The sequence below is a fragment of the Nymphaea colorata genome, chromosome 2 (genome assembly GCF_008831285.2).
Source record: "Nymphaea colorata isolate Beijing-Zhang1983 chromosome 2, ASM883128v2, whole genome shotgun sequence".
Lineage (NCBI taxonomy): Eukaryota > Viridiplantae > Streptophyta > Magnoliopsida > Nymphaeales > Nymphaeaceae > Nymphaea > Nymphaea colorata.
This window is the reverse complement of record NC_045139.1, coordinates 26,722,364-26,742,003: the sequence shown is the minus strand read 5'-3', so window position 1 is coordinate 26,742,003 and position 19,640 is coordinate 26,722,364. Positions and strand designations below refer to the sequence as shown.

Sequence of the window (19,640 nt, the reverse complement as noted above, 5' to 3'; positions counted from 1 at the left end):
ATGATGAAGTAACATGTTTATTATCTTGTCAACAACGTTGAGAAGTTGAGATGACTGTCATGCTTGTGGCCTAAATGCCAGCCTTTTGTCAAGCTTGCTTGTTCATTTCTTTTCTGACATAAGTTGTGTTTTGCTGTTATGGGGCAACTTCAGCTGATCATTTACATGTTCTTGTTACCTAAAAGTTTAAACAAGTAATCCTTGCATATTTGGGATAACAAGTTCCACGTTGTGACCTTTTTGTGCTCTTCTTCTGCTGCAATACAGAACTATGAAAGTCTTATATCTGTTTCGTAGGTCTTCTTGTCCTGCATTTGCTTTTCTTAGCTCATTTAACCTCTTGGCTGCATCCTGCTAATGTAAAGAGATCTGTTTGAAAAAAGTTGATATTGTTGGTAAAAAAAACCATATATACAATTAATACATAATAATGTATCAGATTTGGTTCCCACTCTCTCTCTCTCTCACCCCTCCCCCACCCCCACCCTCCGGAAGACATGAAAGAATAATGCCAAGAAGCTGGATATTTCTGGTTTGTGGGTTCAAGTGTATATATCAGCCAGAGAGTTTCATTGACAATGACAACCTCAAGTGCCGGAAGACTCACTAACTTTCATGATTATGAAGTACAAGAATTGAGGCATTGAAAGCTTTAGACTGTATAGTTTTTTGCAGATGCCTAGATATTTAATGGAAACTTATTAGGCAGTCTTACTCGTCGCCCTTTATGCTTTGGGCGTTTTTCTGTTTTCTGTTTTGTTTTTAAAAAAACATTGGTAATTAACGTCCATGGAGGTGCTTGGTAAAAAAATACATGATACTTTGTTAAGCAGGCAGAATGTGCAGCTATGGTAGTAACAATGTCTTAGATATTGCCTTGTGGGCCCTTTCTTGAGCTGTGAGAAACAAGAAGTGGTGGAATGAATTTTTTTAGCAATTTAAAGGTTAGTTTTGGATGTCAAATTTGAAAGTCTTTAGATTAGAATGAGATCTTTAAATATAAAATTTGGATTCGGATTGAAATAGGATAATGAAATAAAAAGTCAAATTCGGATTGAAATCGGATCATGAAATAAAAAGTCGGATTCGGATTGAAATCGGATAATGAAATAAAAAGTCGTATTTGGATTGAAATCGGATATTGAAATAAAAAAATCAGATTCGGATTTTAATCAGATTTTGGATTTTTAAGGCAGATCCGAATTCGGAACCAGATTTTGATTTAAAAGTCGGATTCAGTTCGGATTCAGATAAGGTTTTAAAAATCGGATTCAGATATTTTTTAGATTTTTTTCATCTGAATTCGAATCCGAAAATATGTATATCTGAAAAGTTGGATATGATAAAGAGTATATTCGATCCGAATCCGATCCGAATCCGATCCGTTGACATCCCTAGTTGGTGGTATGTAATGATTGCTAAACGTTTTAAAGGCCTAAAAGTCTCTGTTTATTTTCACATACTGTATTGCAAAAAAAAAAAGCTTTTGAAAATTTACGGTCGTTACATCATCTGCCTTGAAGAGGAAGGTTCAGAAAATCATATATATATATATATATATATATATATATATATATATATATATATATATATATATATATATATATATATAGGAGGCTGTGGAGATTTGTGGGTGAGAAGTACTCCACCAAGAAATCAAGCTTTCTGGTAATGCGGTGTAGAGTACTTGAGGAGATGGTTCCACTTCTTGTTCAAGAAAGATGGAAGTTTATATGATGATTTATTTGTTTCTATATTGTCATTTGGAGATTATGGATCCATGGCAGTATGTGCATGATTGAAGGGAAGAAAGGTAGGATTGCAGGTTTAGGAAGAGAGATTTTGGGGTTGTTTCCTCATTCCCCTTTGATCCTTCTGAGGGAAAAAGAAATTGATAAAAAAATTGTCAACTGTGGCTGATGGTAGGAATAAGTACTGGTACTGGGGCTGTCTCCTATAGGAAGAAATCTGAAGGCCTACCCTCCAGCGGATGCATTTTTCCGGAAGAGGTGTGTCAGGTTTATTGTTTATTCTATATAAAAAGAGCATGTAATATAGTTCTAGACGCCCACAACTACACTTATAATCTCTTGATCTACTACAAGTTTAACCACTAATCCTATTTTGGGCCATGATAGTAATGCTTGCATCATTTAGGACTTTTTGTTGGACCAAATTAACAGTGACTAGCATGCATTCAGACTTCTTGTCTTCATGTATTAATAATCTTCTGCATGCGTTCAAACACATGTACTAGCATGCAGTATTTCAAACTTGTGACATCAACGGCCTTGGTTTTTCTGTCAAATCTTCCTACATCGAAGGAAAATCATGTCTCTTTGATTTAAGAAATATCTGATCGTGATGTTTAAAAGCATATTGTGGGTACATTTATATTTTTTTGTGTGCAGCTACATCATCTTATCATGATTATTCGCCCTTCAAAAGTTTATAGGCATGAGTCAACTCGATGACTTGACTTGTGGAGAATCTTGAGACTATTGATGCTGGAAGGGTACACCCAGAGAAAAGAAACGATTGGGTTTACTTGTGACTCGCTTTCTACGTAGGTAGGGTATACCATAATTAATTTTCACCGTTTTTTCTAGATATTTAGTTGCAGAAACACGTGAACTGACTAGGACCCATAAATCTACTATGGCCTGCAATGACCATTAAGGGCCATGGTTAGCATTAGGAACAAGGGTGCATTAGTGTCATAAATCTGTTTCAAAATTAAGGTACATTCATGAAACACTTGAACCAGTGTCACATGAATCTGCCTCATGCTTTGAGGTAAATTCCAACTTAAATTCAAGGAACACTCACATGCTATTCTTAATACTAAACAGGGCCCTAATGAAAACAGTTATAGGTTGTCCCAAATCAGTATAGAACATACCAATGTTTTATGAATATCGCCTAAAAAATGGAACAGATTAATATATAACACTTGGTTACTGCTTCAATTGCTAAACGATTCGGACTAGTAACAGTTTGCGCTCGGTTTACTTCCTTTAAGAGCTTTAATTTTTTATATTTTCCAAAATGGAAAACGTTCGTGGTGGGTTACAATTAACGGTGACCACCTTTTTTCCAAAAAGGCTTAGATATGGACTCTGCTTTGATGAAGAAGACCAGAAGAGTGCGGTTTATCCCCCACAGAACAAAATACATATCCTAGTGTGTATATAAATAATCTTGACTGACTTCTCAGTATATCTTTCTCCATCACGTTTCTTCCGGTCAAACTTGACCTAACTAGCACAAGAGGAGGAAGAAGAGAAGCGAATGCAGTAAACAAGTTTGTTCATATTATATAATAGTTGCCAAAATTGACTTAACTTGGTTCTTGTCTTCTCCCCACGTCCAGCAGCGTCCACGACTCTCTCTCACTCACTCTCTCTCTCTCTCTCTACACTCCGGCAACTGTTTGGTTCTGTGACTGCCGTTATTAGGGATATGCGATTTATGAAACAAAAGATCAATCTTAAGGGTTGTATACATAACAAAATTAAACCTTTTGTTATAATCCAACTAAAAGAAGTTAGTAAAATACAAACAGCTGGCGCAGGTATGCTTAGTCCACGGCGGGGTGCATTCAAAACAAGCGTTTTCCAGGATACAAATGGGTCATAACTGTTGGGGTTAGGCAATGCCTATTAGATTAGATGACACATACCAAAGGATGTTGACAACATGGGTTCCGTATGTAAAACGTCTCGGCATTACAGGGATCCATATATAATACATAGACTACATTTTATTTTTATGTTACATAACCAAATTTTGATGCCGGTGTGGTGTTTTTTTTTCCTAAATATTAATTAGAAAAAAACCACGTTCAACATAAAACCTCTAAGGTCACACTCTTATGTTTTTAAAGTCTTCCTTGGAAAGATTGGGTGGATCTATGGGGTTATCTTTCAACTTAAGCATTGCATGCACCACAAAAAAATAACACACTGCTGCCTGGTTGCCCTACACCTCTTAAGACGCCCGGGGATGATTTAGTTTTCAAAACGGCCTAGTAATCTAATTATTTGTGTTGCTCAGTAGAGTCTCCTTGTCCCTATGCGCTTCATCTGTCTCTACCACAGGTCAACAGCCGCCTCTACTTTATTGACCGTCGTGTTGTCACGTTTGCTTTTTCTTGAGTGACGACGTAATGTACAACGCCTCTCTCCCCCTATAAATTAGACTGGTTGGTATCCTTTCATTGAGATATCCAAGACTCCCACCCACGTCTAATCCAGCAATGGCTGGTCTGAGGGGGGATCTTTATTTCACAATGTTGGTGGCTATACTTTTGCTCGGCCTGCTCAGTGCAGCACCAAATGGAGCAGGTAAGCCCGCAACGAGCAGACATTTAGTTTTACATATGTATATTTGTTATGTGATCCCAAAACAAAGATGTCTTACTGATTACCATACAAAATACTTAGTAATCATGTATTAGGAAGGTGTCTCGCAGCAATTGTTTGTTTGATGATTCTTTTCCTAATCAAGGATGTGTCACTTCAGTCTAAACCTTTTTTTTTTTTTTTTAATTTTTGAGTTCAGGACGACCTCTAACCGTCCTAAGGAAAATTCTCCATGATCATCAATTAATAAATAATCCCAACGCCCATTGTCAGCCATATATATAGGTATATGCAGTTCATTTGTCCATGTACAGATTTTATGAAACAAAAATCTAACCGGTCTCAAGATTCAATTTTTAGTATTCCTCTATTTAATATGATTCCAGATCTACGCATCTGGTTCAAGATTTTTGCTTGCCTAGTACTCTAGGCTTGGAACCAGTGATGCCCCTCTATTCCCTAAACAGGTTACGTGCACACCTATGTGCCCAAAAAAATATTTGTGGACAGGAGTGTGTAGTGATTAAAATATTTCTTCAAAAGTTATTTTTTTTTAAAAGGAAAAAAATTATAAAAAAAGGTAAAAGTTTAAGATAAAGACATTTTGTTTTTCTCATTATATGTATTCAGCCTAGCTCAAACTCTCCTTCCTTGGTGTCTATTTGTTGCACACGCACAAAGTATTCACGCAACTCGATATCGTCTATTCCAAGATAAAGACATTTTGTTTTTCTGATTATATGTATTCAGCCTAGCTCAAACTTGACTGATGGAGCCATATTTGGCCTATCGATTTGGACATGCTTAATTGCATTCACCAACGCCACAACTGTGGACAAAACATCTACCTCCAGATCCTTCGTTTTGGCTTCTAAAGTATTTGCTCAAGCACGATCGAACTTTGTGATTGAAATTGGTTGCACGGGTTTTGCATATATATCACGAAATCAGATGGAAATTAAATTATTGGTTTTATTTGGATTGGGATGATCTTTCCGATCGATCTCCGTCGCAGAAGCTCAGGCGGTTGGGGTGTGCTACGGTATGAACGGCAATGATCTGCCACAACCATCGGCCGTCGTCGGGCTACTTCAATCGAAGAACATCAGGAAGGTGAGGCTGTTTGAGCCGAACCAGGCTGCTCTCCAGGCACTAGGAAACTCCGGCATCGAGGTCAACCTCGCCGTCCCAAACACGGAACTCCAGAACATCGCCAACGACCCCTCGGCCGCCGGCTCGTGGGTCGCAACAAACATCCAGGCCTACCCGGCTGTCACATTTGGGTCCATCACTGTCGGCAGCGAGCTCATCCCGGGATCCCAGGCGCAGTTGGTACTTCCGGCCATGCAAAACATATACAATTCCATCCAGGGGGCTGGACTTGGAGCTCAGATCAAGGTATCCACAGTAGTCAGCACGTCGGTGACCACCGGCTTTCCTCCCTCCGCCGGCGTCTTCACTACAGACGCTATGCCCTTCATGGTGCCCATCGTCCAGTTTCTAGCCCGAACCGGCTCGCCGCTCATGGTCACAGTGTACCCTTACTTCGCCTACGTTCAGAACGACGTCATTGGCTTGGACTATGCCCTCTTCACGGCTAACTACGACGTGGTTACTGACGGCGACCTGAGGTACCGAAACCTCTTCGATGCATTGGTGGACACCGTTTACTCCGCCATTGAGAAGGTCGATGTCCCGGGCTTGCAAAAGGTTGATGGCCTTGACAGCACACCCAACATTCCCATCAAGGTTCCAGAGAGTGGCTGGCCATCTAGGGGAGGCAGCGGAGGCAGTGCGGCGGATGGTAAAGCTTATGAAGCTACGGTATCCGATGCAAGCACGTACGTTCAGAACCTGGTGAACCATGTGGCCCAGGGGACGCCCAAGAGGCCCGGGACGCCGGTGGACACTTACGTATTCGCCCTATTCAATGAGAACTTGAAGGAAGGGCCTGAGATAGAGCGAAACTTCGGGCTCTTCTATCCCGACATGCAACCAGTGTACGACATAAACTTTCCCTGAAAATCAACCACCTTGCTGGATGAGCTCACCCTCGTTTAAGTTGCAGTGTAATAGGAATAAACTGGCGACAATCATGTAATAACAAGGGCGCAAGCGTTCAATGTGTTGAGTTGCCTCTCTTGGAACTTGCGAGCACTGTTGGATTCAAAATATATAAGTTAGAAATGAGGGTATATCAATGGTTTGTTTGATGTCCTATCTGGATCTAAATCCAACTACGTGAGTGACACTTGAAGCGTACTGAGAATATCTAAATAAATAAAAGGATTCCAATTCGAATGAACCACGACAACAACATTTTATGGGTATAGGAACCCGAAGCTGGTTGCCACCTCTTTGTAGATAATTTTATGCATCATTTTAACTATGACAAAAAAACTCATCAGTAATACAAAAAGAATCCTTTTGTATGTATAAAAACAAAAACCATAAAAAAAAGATTTGAATATTCAATAAAAATAAAATTTAACAGTCAGTATATGCATATCGTTATGGCTAATATACCTCTTAAGTAGTAAAAAATCGTTTTCGTTTTTTGTCTCACTTAGAGCATTATCTCATTAACTCTTAAATATTTTATTATCTCATACTTATGATTAGTGTTATCTTATATATCTTATCTTATAAATATTTTTTTTATCATTAACATTATCTCATACTTATGTTTAGCGTTATCCCACGCATCTGTCCGTTATTACATTATTGCATAAACTTTTTGTTATCTTATGAATATTATCTCATACTTATGTTTAGCGTTACTTCATTCATTCGTCCATTATCTTATTGTTTTATAAATATTTTATTATTTCATAAACATTATCTCATACTTATATTTAACATGATCTCGTACATCTATCTGTTATCTCATTATCTCATAAATGCGATCTCATACTTACGTTTGGTGTTATCTCGTCTGTTCATTATTATCTCATAAACATTATCTTATACTTGTTTGTTATATTTTACATATTTGTTATATCACGCACATGCATATACAATGTTTGAGGATAAAAATAAATATACATATTGTTAGTATGGTCCACCCCTACATACGTTCATTGCGTATGCCGGGGCGGCATACATAACTCGGGCTCATAGGAACTAGGTCTCATAGGAATTTAACATATTTGAGGAACCATTCCTAAGTTAACTAGGAATGATATAAGTCTTGTGACCTCTTTGAATTCCTAAATCTCACGCCATTTTTAACTCCAAATGCATCTCTCTATTTCTCTCCTGTCTCCCTTTTTTTCTCTTCATCTTTCTTTGCATTTTCCCTTCTCAATCATTCATTCTCTCTCTCTCTCTCTTTTTTTTCTCTCTCGGTTGTCTCCATCTTTAATTCTTTATCACCCAATCTGTAGACTCCCTCTCTCTCTCTCTCTCTCTCTCTCTCTCTCTCTCACGACAGGCTTCTTATGGTCCGGCGGGTTAATAGAAAACGCAAAGGGGCTCGCAGAGAGTGAGGAATAGAAGGATGCCTTCTCAAGTAGCTGGAAAGAAAGTCTTCCTGTGGAGCACTTCCAGGCTGCCCCTGTACGTCTCTAACACTGCAAGAGAAGGGGGATATGTTGACAGCTTTTCCGGCCGTCACCACAATGCCTCTTTGCACAGGAACAACATAAGTCGTCACGAAAAGAGGATCTGAAAGCTTTTTTTCAAAATTTTCAATAAATCGAGGACTAAATCTGATTTTCTCTTTTTGGGAGAAGGTTAGCATGTTTTCATCTTCTCTTCAAAACTGCCGCTTCGTCTCCTTCGCACCACACGCTGAAGAAGCACTGCTCTATCATCGCCTTGGCATTAGCGGTGCCTTATGTTTACACTTCATGACTTCTCATCATGTTTGACACAGAAAAATAAAATTGCTAGATCGAGACAGCACAAAAGGACAAGAGAAATGAGGAACAAGGGACCAAGAAGAAAAGAGAGAGGGAGAGGAAATGCCTCAGTAGGTAAGTGAAATTGCTTTATTTCGTTTTTTGCTTTCTTTTTTCCCATTTGTTTCTAACTTTTTCTGTTGAATGTTGATCCTGTCTAGAATGAGGGTTCCTATGGTGTTGTGTGCATATTACATAATCAACAGGAGAAAACAGAGCCCTCTCTTAGCCTCTGCCTCAAGTGAACGGCGAACAAGAAGCAGGTGAAAGTTTTGATTTTGAGATTAATGAAAACAGTGCGGTTTTCATTTTCTAGAAGCATGTTCCAAGTCAAATTTGTTTGCAACCCCAATCTAGAACCCTTTTTTTTTTGTTTCCCTTTCCTGAGCCAAAGAAGCTTTTCTTTTATTTTTTTCCTCTCAAACTCTGGCTGTAAAGTTGCATGATTTTAAAGATCTCTATGAGATCCTGTGAATATGGGGAAGCATCCCTATACATGAGCCGGGGTGCATGGGTCCATCCTTGAGATCTTTTTGTTGGAAAACGTAATGCGGGTCCTATAACTTAGCTACAAACTCAAATTTATGCGGAAAAAATCTAACAGAGTCTCGACGTCCAAACTGATACTTAATAATAACTTGGCAAAGTATACTTAAACAAGTAAACTATTTATTCATCAAACTGGATATTACAAAAGAGGGCTTAAGAAAACTCACCTCGACTCACGCAGTGAGCTTACATACCCAACGCCTTGCAGCATACACTTGAAACTTTAACTCGAGTTCACAAAGTGAACACACGAGCTAACACACTCTAGCTCATAAATTGAGCACACACCCCAACTCACACAGTGAGCACCAAGATCACTCAACCTCACAATTTTTTACGCACTCTAACAAAAAGCCCCAACGTCCCTATTTATAGGGAGAGGAAGTCGGTGATGACTTCCACACAAGCACCGACTATGACATCCACCGACTTACTAAAGGAGACTCAAGACTGTTCGAGAGAGTCGGTGATGACTCTTGACAATCTCCCCCTCATTACCGACTCTCGACTCATGACTCTTAACATTCTTCGAAACTTGGTGAACTTTTGCACTGGCAGGCCTTTGGTAAAAATGTCAGCAACTTGATCTTCTGAAGCGATTGGCTGCAATTGAATTTTTCCTCTGAGTACCTTTTCTCTGATAAAATGATGTTTTACTTCTATGTGTTTTGTTCGAGCATAGAAGACAGGATTTTCTGCAAGTCTGACTGCACTTTGATTATCGCAGTATATTCTGACTGCATAATCCACATTTTGTTTGATGTTTTTCAGTAGTCGCATCAACCACACACATTCTTGTGCTGCTTGAGATGCTGCTCTATACTCTGCTTCGGTTGTAAACAGTGAAACTGTCGGCTGTCTCTTACTGCACCATGAAATTGCACCACTTCCAAGACTAAACGTATATCCAGTGGTTGATCTTCGAGTTGATAAGTCTCCAGCATAATCCGCATCACAATGACCAACAACTTGACAAGTTGTTCCCTTCTCATAAAGTATACCAAAGTCAAGAGTTCCTTTGATATACCTTAATATTTTTTTTAGTGCTTCTAAATGTGGCTTCCTTGGAGTTTGCATAAACCTGCTCACAACACCAACTGCATAGGCAATGTCTGGTCTTCTTAATGTTAAGTAGATTAGGCTTTCAATCAGTTGTCGATACATAGTAACATCGTCCAGCCTGTCTCTTTCATCAACTCTAAGTTTTGCATTTATCTCAATTGATGTTGAGATAGGTTTGCAACTGAGCATACCATACTTACGTAGTAAGTCATGAGCATACTTCTTTTGACTTAAAAATAGTCCTCTAGATTCATCATCAATTTCCAATCCAAGGAAGTGTCGCAACTCTCTCAGCTCTTTCATTTCAAATCTCACCATGAGATGTTCACGAATAAGATTAATTTCTTCATTGTCATCTCCAGTGATAATTAAATCATCAACAGAAATTAACAAGATAGTAAGTTTCGTACCTCTTGCCTTGACGAAGAGACTTGAATCTGCTGAAGAGACTTGAAGTCCACTAAACACCAAAAACTCAACTATTTTTCCATACCATGCTCTAGGTGTTTGCTTCAGTCCATAGAGTGTTTTTCTTAGCTTGCAGACGTAGTTTGGCTTGTTTGAAGATTTGAATCCTTCAAGCTGCTTCATATAGATTTCATGATCGAGATCTCCATATAAGAAAGCATTTTTCACATCCATTTGCCATAGCTTCCAGAATTTGCTTGCAGCAATGGCTATCAGAATACGTACGGATGTGATCTTAGCAACAAGACTAAAAGTTTCTTCAAAATCAATATTATACTGCTGAGAAAATCCTCTCACGACTAGTCGAGGCTTATATCTATCAACTGAGTCATCTGTCTTTCTTTTTATTTTGTAAACCCATTTACAAGTAATGGGCTTTACTTCTGCAGGCTTTGGTACGAGCTCCCAAGTTTCGTTATGCTCCAATGCCTTTATTTCATCTTTCATTGCTGATTGCCACTTTTCAACATCTTTTGCTTCTTCAAAAGAAGCTCGCTCGATCTCCTCCATGATGGCACAGTCTGCATCTACATACTTTGGATTTGGTTTTGGTATTCTCGTTGATCTTCTTAGAGCTATCGTTGCTCCTTTTGGCTCTTCAAATTGTGATGGTCTTTCTTCTTTTGCAGTTCTTTGTTGGATTGGACTGACTCCTATTCTCCATGGATCTGTACGTTCTTCTTGTCTTGGGCAATGAACTTCTTTATCTGGCTGTCTTGCTTCTGTGTCTTCAAGCTCAGGCTCTCCTTGATTCATCTCAAATTGTATTTTGTTTTGAACATCTCTCTCAAGCATTGGAGAAACTGGAAGCGTCTTCTTCTTTTCTGACCACCACGACGATGCTTCATCGAAGATGACGTCGCGAGAAACATAAACTTGTCCTGTGCTAGGATTAGCACATCTCCATCCTTTTCGATATGGGTCATATCCGACAAAGACACACCTTTGTGCCTTTTTGTCGAACTTAGTCCTGTGCTGCTCAGGTATAAAAACATAACAAATACAACCAAATACTCTAAAATAACTCACATATGGCTTCTTTTTATGGAGCATTTCATATGGAGACTTAAATTAAATCTCGTCATTGGTAGTCGATTAATTACGTATACAGCGGTGCTGACACGCTCGACCCAAAATCTTGGTGGCATGTTCTTTGCATGCATCATGCTTCGACATGTTTCTGCTATGTGGCGATTTTTCCTTTCTGCCATTCCATTTTGCTGTGGTGTATAGGCACATGTGAATTGTCTTTGAATACCATGTTGCCTCATGTATGTCATAAACATATTGGATGTATATTCGCCACCATTATCGGTTCGTAGACACCAAATTCTATGCCCAAGTTCATTTTTCACCATCTGGTGAAACTCTTTAAAATTTTCAAGTGCTTCAGACTTTTCTTTTATAAAATAGACTCAAGTATATATCGAAAAATCATCAATAAAAGTGATAAAATACCACTTACCTCCAACTGATGGGTCTGGTACTTTGCCGAATACGTCTGAATGCACAAGCTCGAATGACGCTTTAGCTCTATATTTTGATTCTTTGTATGGCCTCCTGTGCGCCTTTCCATACTGACATCCTCGGCATACTTTGTCCGTTCGTACCTCAAGCTTGGGCAGACCAATCAACTGCCCCTTATTAGACATCTCTCGAAGTTTGTTGTATCCAACATGAGCGAGTCTCTCATGCCAGATATCTGCAGTGTCATGCTTCTTTGCTTTGTCAATATATGCTGTTTCTGCTGACAAGACATATATTGACTCAACTTTCCTTCCTTCAAACATGAGATTTCCCCATCTGGATAGTCCTACGTCGATACGGGTCCATATCCGTTTTGAACCCTTAAGTATAAATACTTGTGTCTTGTGTTGGTGTGAGACACATCAAGTTTTTTACCGTTTGAGTAATCGGTCCCTTTAGCCATACGTGAGTTGTCTGTCCCCGTCACTGGGCTGCTATGGCTGAGGAGAGAAACCCATTGCCGCCGCCGCCGCTACCTCCGCAGGGGAACGACTCTATGGGGACTGTAGCTGTTCTTCCCACAGCCGCCGACATTCAGTCGGCGGTCGCCTCTACAAGTTCTACTTCCGCCCTATTTGAAACACATGAATCATGAATGTTTGTTTTTCGATTTCTGCATTTTCGTTTGTGCGCTATCTAGATTCCTTGCAAAGCTCCAACACTTCGGTTTCTTCTACCCCAACATGCAATCAGTGTACAACATCAACTTTCCCTGAGAATATTCAACCACCTTAGCTGATGAGTTTCGGAGAAAGTTGCTTGGGATAAAGGATTGGTAATTTATTAAAAAGCAATGTCTTCTATAGTTTTTTACTTTTATTTTTTTTTTAAAAAACTTTTTTTAGTGTGAAAAAGTATTTCGGTCTGGTGCACAAAAATTCATCCACTATTACGTTCGATGCACTACCATCATTTACCTTGCAATTGTTAACGAAAATAAAGCAACCAGTCCAACGGATCTCTCGTTCCAATTGAAGAAGACTATGAAGAGAAAGAAGAATTAAAACGTTGAATGTAACGTTGAACTCCCAAATGGCTACAATAACGAAGGTTGTAACAAAAAAAATGAGAAAAGAATAAAAAAATTGAAGATCATTACTCCGTGGATGTAGATAAAAAAGATCGAACCACGTAAATCTCCTTGCATTGTCTTCGTGTGCTGATCTCACTCTCCCCTGTTTTGAATTCTTTTATGGTATCAATGCCACTGCATCGTCGTTAAAGTCAGCTCCTGTGATGGCAACATCTTCAAGCTACAACACAAACGAGAGTCAGCTGAATAATGATACGGGGATTTCTTCTTCTTATTTACTGCAACATCCAAATCATTTGCAACTTTTTCTCTGCATCAAATTGAATACTGAAAATTATTTAGTATGAGAATCCCAATTCACGCCCATACTCCTGTCATGTCATCTGATGAGGTTTGTTGATAGAACAAAATCTGCACCAGAAAATACAAGTCTGGTATGACAGAGATAAGCCAAGACTACATCAATTGGCTGCGACATGATCAAATTTTACTATGTAGGATCAAGTCATCACTATATGAAAATATTTATACTCACATTATTGGACTGAAAACTTTGGCAGAGCTTTGAAGAACTCCTATGCTGCTCATTCATGGTCTAGGGTCATACAGTTGAAATCTCAACTACAAGATCTGAAAAAAGGGAAACATGTCAATGGATGCATATTTTCAAAAAATAAGAGTTATTGCACATCAATTGGCTATAGCATCCAAACTCATGGATGAAGGTGATTTAGTTTTACACCTTTTGAGAGGTTTACCAACTGAATATCTTGCTTTTAAAACAAGTAGTTTATTTTGGTGTAGTTGTGGTTGGTGGTGATGGATGCAAAATGTTTCAAAGTCTTACAGGTTGGTTGATATTTATTTTTATATATCCTATTTCAAAAAAAAAAACAAATTGAAAATTAGGGTCGCTATATCATCTGCCTTTTAGATGGAGTCAACAAATCATATTTTGCGTATGCATAGGGTGGCCAAGAGACTGTGGAGATTTGTGGGTGAGAAGCATTTCAAGAAAGAAATCAGGCTTTTTGGTAATGTCTATGGCAGTAGGTCAATGATAGAAGGAATGAAAGATACCATGGCAGGTTTGGGAACAGAGATTTGGAAGTTGTGTTCTCATTTCCTTTTGAACCATCTAAGGAAGAATAAAATTGATTAAAAATCTGTCAACTATGGTCAATGGTAGGAATAAGTGAGGGTAAATGGCGGTCTCCTACTAAGAGAGTACATCTTAAGGCCTACCCTCCAGTGGATGCGTTCTAGGGGAGGAGCATCAGCATGTAGGTTTATGTTCATTCTATGTAATAAGAGCATGCAGTATCTTGCTAGAAGTCCATAACTACGAAAGAGAGTTCTGTACGCCGCTCTATATTTGTAATGAGTGTTTACTGGATTGAGACCCTAGTACCAATATGTATATCTACTTTTGTGCCCAAATAATGCATATGCAGGTTCGTGAGATAACAAATAGGTATAAAATAACAAATAAATATGAGATAATATTTATAAAATAACAAAAGTTTTATGAGATAATATGATAACGAACAGAGAAATGTATAAGATAATACCAAACATAAGTATGAGATAATGTTTATATGATGATAAAAAACTTATGAGATAATGAGATAACGGATGGATGCATGAGATAATGAAATAATGGATGGATGTGTGAGATAACACTAATGAGATAATATTTATGAGATAATGAAATAACGCTATAAACAAGATAAAAAATGAAAATGTTCTTTTTACTGCTTAAGGGGGTATATTGGTCAGAACGATATGCATATACAGACTAACAAATTTGACCTTTGTCGAATGTCGAAATCTTCTTTTTTTTTGTTTACATTTTTATATCTACAAAAAGTTTCTTTTTATATTAGTCATGACTTTTTTTTTTGTCATACTTAAATTGACGCACTAAATTACATACACAGAAGTGGCATATATAGCCAGCTTCACATACCTACTCCTACAGTCTCTTGATAGGCTACAAGTTTGACCACTAATCCTATTTATGGCCATGACAATAATGCATGTATCATGTAGGACTTTTTTGTTTGACTAAATTAACAATGACTAGCATAAGTTCAAACTTATAGTCTTCATGTATTAATAGTCTTCTGCAATGCGTTCAAACATAAGAGCTGGACAAAAATTTAAAATGATAGCTGTGCAATATTTCAAACATGTGACATCAATGGTCCCGGTTTTTCCTGTCGAATCTTCCTCTGGAGAAGGAAAATCATGTCACTCACATCTGGTCATGACGTCTAAAAGCATATTGTGGGTACGTACATTTATATTTTGGTGCAGATCAGCCGCTCATTATTATTCTCCCTTCAAAAGTTTTTCGTCATGAATCCAACACGATGACTTGAGTTATGGAGAATTTTGCTATTGTTGAGGTGGCTAGGGTACACCCAGACAAAAGAAATGATAATTGGGGTACCTGCTTATGACTCGCTTACTACCATAATTGACTTCCACTGTTTCCTTTAGATATTTTTAGTTGGTGTGACATGTGAACTGAGGACAAGTTAATCTAATATCACCAGAAATGACCATACATAGCCATTTGACATTATAAATGAGAACAGTTACAAATTGTCCCATATAAGAGTGAAGCATATTCATGTAACAGTTTGTTGTTGTTTTAATTGCCAAACAGTTCCTACAAGTAACAGTTTGCCCTTGCTTTACTTCCTTTAGGAGTTCTAATTTTTAATGTTTTTCCAAAATGAAAACTTTTCCAAAATGAAAAACATTCGTAGTTGGTTTCAATTAACAGTGACCGCTCTTTTTTCAAAAAGGTCTAGAAGAGTGATCACTCATAGAACAAGTTACATGCATGTATCCGACTACTGTATATATAATACAATACTGACTTTTCATTATGTCTTTCTCATCTCGTTTCTTTTGGTAAAACTTGATCTAACTAGCAAAGGAAGAGGCAGAAAAGAAGCTCATGCAGTAGACAAGCTTGCTCATATTAATAGTTGCCAAAATTGACCGACTTGACTTGGTTTTTGTCTGCTCGCCACGCACAACAGTAACCGCAACTCTCTCTCTCTCTCTCTCTCTCTCTCTCTCTACTATTGACTTTTGTAGCTATTATCTGGAAAATCTTAAAGAATTATTTGGGCAGCTCATAGCCTCTTCTAGTAGACATTTATGATGTTGAATCCGCGTCTTTTCCTCCGTTCCTTCCCCTCTTCGTGGCAACCGCTTAGTATATGGTAGTTTTGAAAGACCAGTCTTCTCGGCACACTAAAGGCCAGCAGGTTTTATGTTAAATAACCGAGTGTCGATGCCAGTGTGGTTTTTGGTCTAATATTTAATTCAAAAAACCACATTTAACGTAAAAAAACTCTAGGCATGCCCTTATGTCTTCATGATCTTTCTTCAGAGATGTATGATATATTTTTTAATTCAGGTGTTGTATTTACTATGGTTTGCAATTCAAAAGAATAACACACCAGAGGATGATAACAATCATGATATTTGAACTCGGATAGTTTAAGTGTAAGCGACGTTGCTACTCAAATGTGCTAGAGGACGAGGTCCACCAGATTTCGTTTGAGAGCGGCCTAGTGGTCTAATTATTTGTCCTGCTCCTTAGAGAAATCTTCTACCTTTATCTCTCTTCTCTCTCTATCACGCAGCCTACTTTATTGACCGTTGTGTTGCATCACGCCTCTCTTCCTTTATAAATTAGATTGGTTGGTATCCTTCCATTCAGGCAGAGATAGCCAAGAATCCCACCCTCCTCTAAAAGAGCAATGGCCGGTCTTAGGGGGAGTCTTTATTTCACAATGTTGGTGGTGACATTAGTTTTGCTCGGCCTGCTCAGTGCAGCACCAAATGGAGCAGGTAAGCCCGCAACAAGCACATAGATTCTTTATACATATTATCTGCTCCCAAAGGAAAAAGAAGTTCTTACTTACTGATTACCATACAAACACTTAGTAATAATGTATTTGGAAGGTGTCTCGCAACAATTGTTACTGATTACCATACAAATACTCAGGGACCTGCCGCTTTAGTCTAAACCTCTTTTAATAGTTCTTTTGAGTTCAGGACAACCTCTAACCTTCCTAACGAAAATTCTCCATGCTATTTAACTAATAAAGAAATCCCACCACTCATTCTCAGCCATATAGGTATATAAAGTTCATTTTTCATGTACAGATTTTATTAATCTGAAAATGTAACCAATATTCCAACTGCTTTCCCTTCCTGGTCTTACTGGTCTAAACATCCAATTTTTAATGATTTCTGCTTTTGCCCAGAGGGGTGAGCCACATACGAGAAGCCTTTCAATGGTCATCTATTTTTATATTAACATTTTCAAATTTTTATTCTATTTTTATGTTAACATTTTCAATTTGTTCCTGTAATACGTAGTGCCCATTTGGATATATAAAACATCTGTACGAGTGCCTTTCTAGAATTTTCTTTTTTTCTTTTTTTGGCTCCCATCCGCCATTAGCTTTACTCATTTGCTTCAAGATTCTTGTTTGGTTAGGATGCCGGCCTATTCCGGATTAAAAGGATTTTATTTTTCTCATTATATGTATTCGGCCAATGGATTGTAGCCAAATCTTTGGTGTTGACTGATGGGGCCATGTCTGGCCTGTCCTTGTCGATACGCTTAGTTACGTTCTCCAACGTCACAACTATGGACTAAATATCTATCTCCAGATCCTTCGTTTTGGCTTCTAAAGTATTTGTCCATGCACCATCGATCTTAATTACAAGTTTCAATCTTCAAAAATTGAAATTGGGTACACAAGTTTTGCATTTGTACCATGAAATTAGATGGAAATTCAATTAGCCGTTTTATTTGGTTTGTGATGATCTTTCCGGTTGATCTCCGTCACAGAAGCTCAGGCGGTTGGGGTGTGCTACGGTCTAAACGGCAACAATCTGCCACCACCATCGGCGGTTGTCGGGCTCCTTCGATCGAAGAACATCAGGAAGGTGAGGCTGTTTGAGCCGAATCGGGACGTCCTTCAGGCAATAGGAAACTCCGGCATCGAGGTCAATCTCGCCGTCCCAAACTCCGAACTCCAGAACATAGCCAACAACCCATCGGCTGCCGGCTCGTGGGTCGCGACAAACATCCAAGCCCACCCGGCTGTCACATTTGGGTCCATCACTGTTGGCAACGAGCTCATCCCAGGACCCCAAGCGCAGTTGGTACTTCCGGCCATGCAAAACATATACAATTCCATTCAGGGGGCTGGACTTGGAGGTCGGATCAAGGTATCCACAGTAGTCAGCACGGCGGTGACCACCGGCTTCCCTCCCTCTGCCGGTGTCTTCACCCCACAAGCTATGCCCTTCATGGTGCCCATCGTCCAATTTCTAGCCCGAACCGGCGCGCCGCTCATGGTCACCGTCTACCCTTACTTCGCCTACGTTCAGAACGACGTCATTTCCTTGGACTACGCCCTCTTCAGAGCCAATTATGACGTGGTCACTGACGGCTCCCTGAGGTACCGGAACCTTTTTGATGCGCTGGTGGACACCGTTTACTCCGCGATTGAGAAGGTTGATGTCCCAGGCTTGCAAAAGGTTGATGGCCTTGACAGCGCCGCTCGCATTCCCATCAAGGTCACCGAGAGTGGCTGGCCATCAAGGGGGAGGAGCAGTGGATACAGTGCGGCGGTGGACGCTGCTCGCATTCCTAGTGCGGCGGCGGACGCCAAAGTTTATGACGCTACGGTGTCCGACGCAAGCACATACAATCAGAACCTGGTGAACCATGTGGCACAGGGGACGCCCAAGAGGCCAGGGACGCCGGTGGACACCTATGTATTCGCGCTGTTCAACGAGAACTTGAAGCCAGGAGCTGAGATAGAGCAGAACTTCGGGCTCTTCTACCCCAACATGCAACCAGTGTACAACATCAACTTTCCCTAAGAATATTCAACCACCTTGGCTGGCTGATGAGCTCACCGTCTTTTATGTTGCAGTGTCGTAGTAATAAACTGGCGATGGTAATGTAATAACAAGGACACAGGCCGTCCAATATGTCGAGTTTCCTTCCCTTGGAATTGAAAATATGTTAGGAATGAGGTATGTTGTGGTTTGTTTGATGTATATCTGCGTCCAAATCCAACTCCGTGAGTGACAACGGAAGCATGAGGAGATAACATCAATTAAATAAGTAAAAAGATTCCAATTCTGAGTGAGCAACAACTTATTACCCAAAAAAAAGCGTGAAAGTTCTTTTATTCCTGCTGCTTCTGGGGTTTTGGACTATGTCAGCGCTGCGCCTTTTAAGTAGGTGTGGTGACCCGTTAATTAAGTGAAATGTATAACACTTGCCAAAATCAAACTAGGGACATACCTTTTACAAACTTTTGATCCGGATTCCAAAATGAAAATATCTTTATCTGTTCCAGTAGAAGCTGATTAGGTGCACCAAGCTGCCCAGCATAGATATCATTGAAGTTGATTAGGTGCACCAAGCTGCCCAGCATAGATATCATTGCCTTGCATGTGATTTTGCAAAAATATCTTTCCCTTGACCATTTTCCAAATTAGTCCTTTCTTTTTCCTTGACCAAGGCAAATACATCCTTGTTGTTTTCTATCGTTGAGTTAAAAGAAACAATTTAGTATGCATAAAAACTTCTTATAACCTTTTAGAGGTCTATTTTGGGATAAAAACCAAAAAATTGGATTGGTATAGAAAATAATAACAATAAAGTACATGCACTAT

The 19,640-nt window shown here is 39.2% G+C and overlaps 1 protein-coding gene across 3 annotated transcripts; it reads left to right on the top strand.

The window, feature by feature from the left end:
- Positions 1-4,215: 4,215 nt before the first annotated feature.
- LOC116246973 (glucan endo-1,3-beta-glucosidase-like) lies at positions 4,216-18,995 on the top strand. Of its 3 annotated transcripts, none has more exons than XM_031622593.2 (2): positions 4,216-4,346; positions 5,380-6,495. In XM_031622593.2, the coding sequence occupies exons 1-2, from the start codon at positions 4,259-4,261 to the stop codon at positions 6,384-6,386; spliced, it is 1,095 nt and encodes a 364-aa protein (XP_031478453.1). In that variant the 5' UTR covers positions 4,216-4,258; the 3' UTR covers positions 6,387-6,495. The 3 variants fall into 3 exon arrangements, with proteins under 3 accessions (XP_031478453.1, XP_049932101.1, XP_031474762.1); XM_050076144.1 differs by lacking the exon at positions 5,380-6,495 and adding an exon at positions 17,794-18,995 and having other exon boundaries at positions 4,228-4,346; XM_031618902.1 differs by lacking the exons at positions 4,216-4,346; positions 5,380-6,495 and adding exons at positions 16,630-16,781; positions 17,794-18,995.
- Positions 18,996-19,640: the final 645 nt, after the last annotated feature.

Bases quoted from the DNA above. Each gene is read 5' to 3' on its own strand.
- LOC116246973 (XM_031618902.1), top strand. From the start codon at position 16,691: ATGGCCGGTCTTAGGGGGAGTCTTTATTTCACAATGTTGGTGGTGACA. The intron at 16,782-17,793 runs GTAAGCCCGCAA...TCTCCGTCACAG, and splicing joins TGCAGCACCAAATGGAGCAG to AAGCTCAGGCGGTTGGGGTG.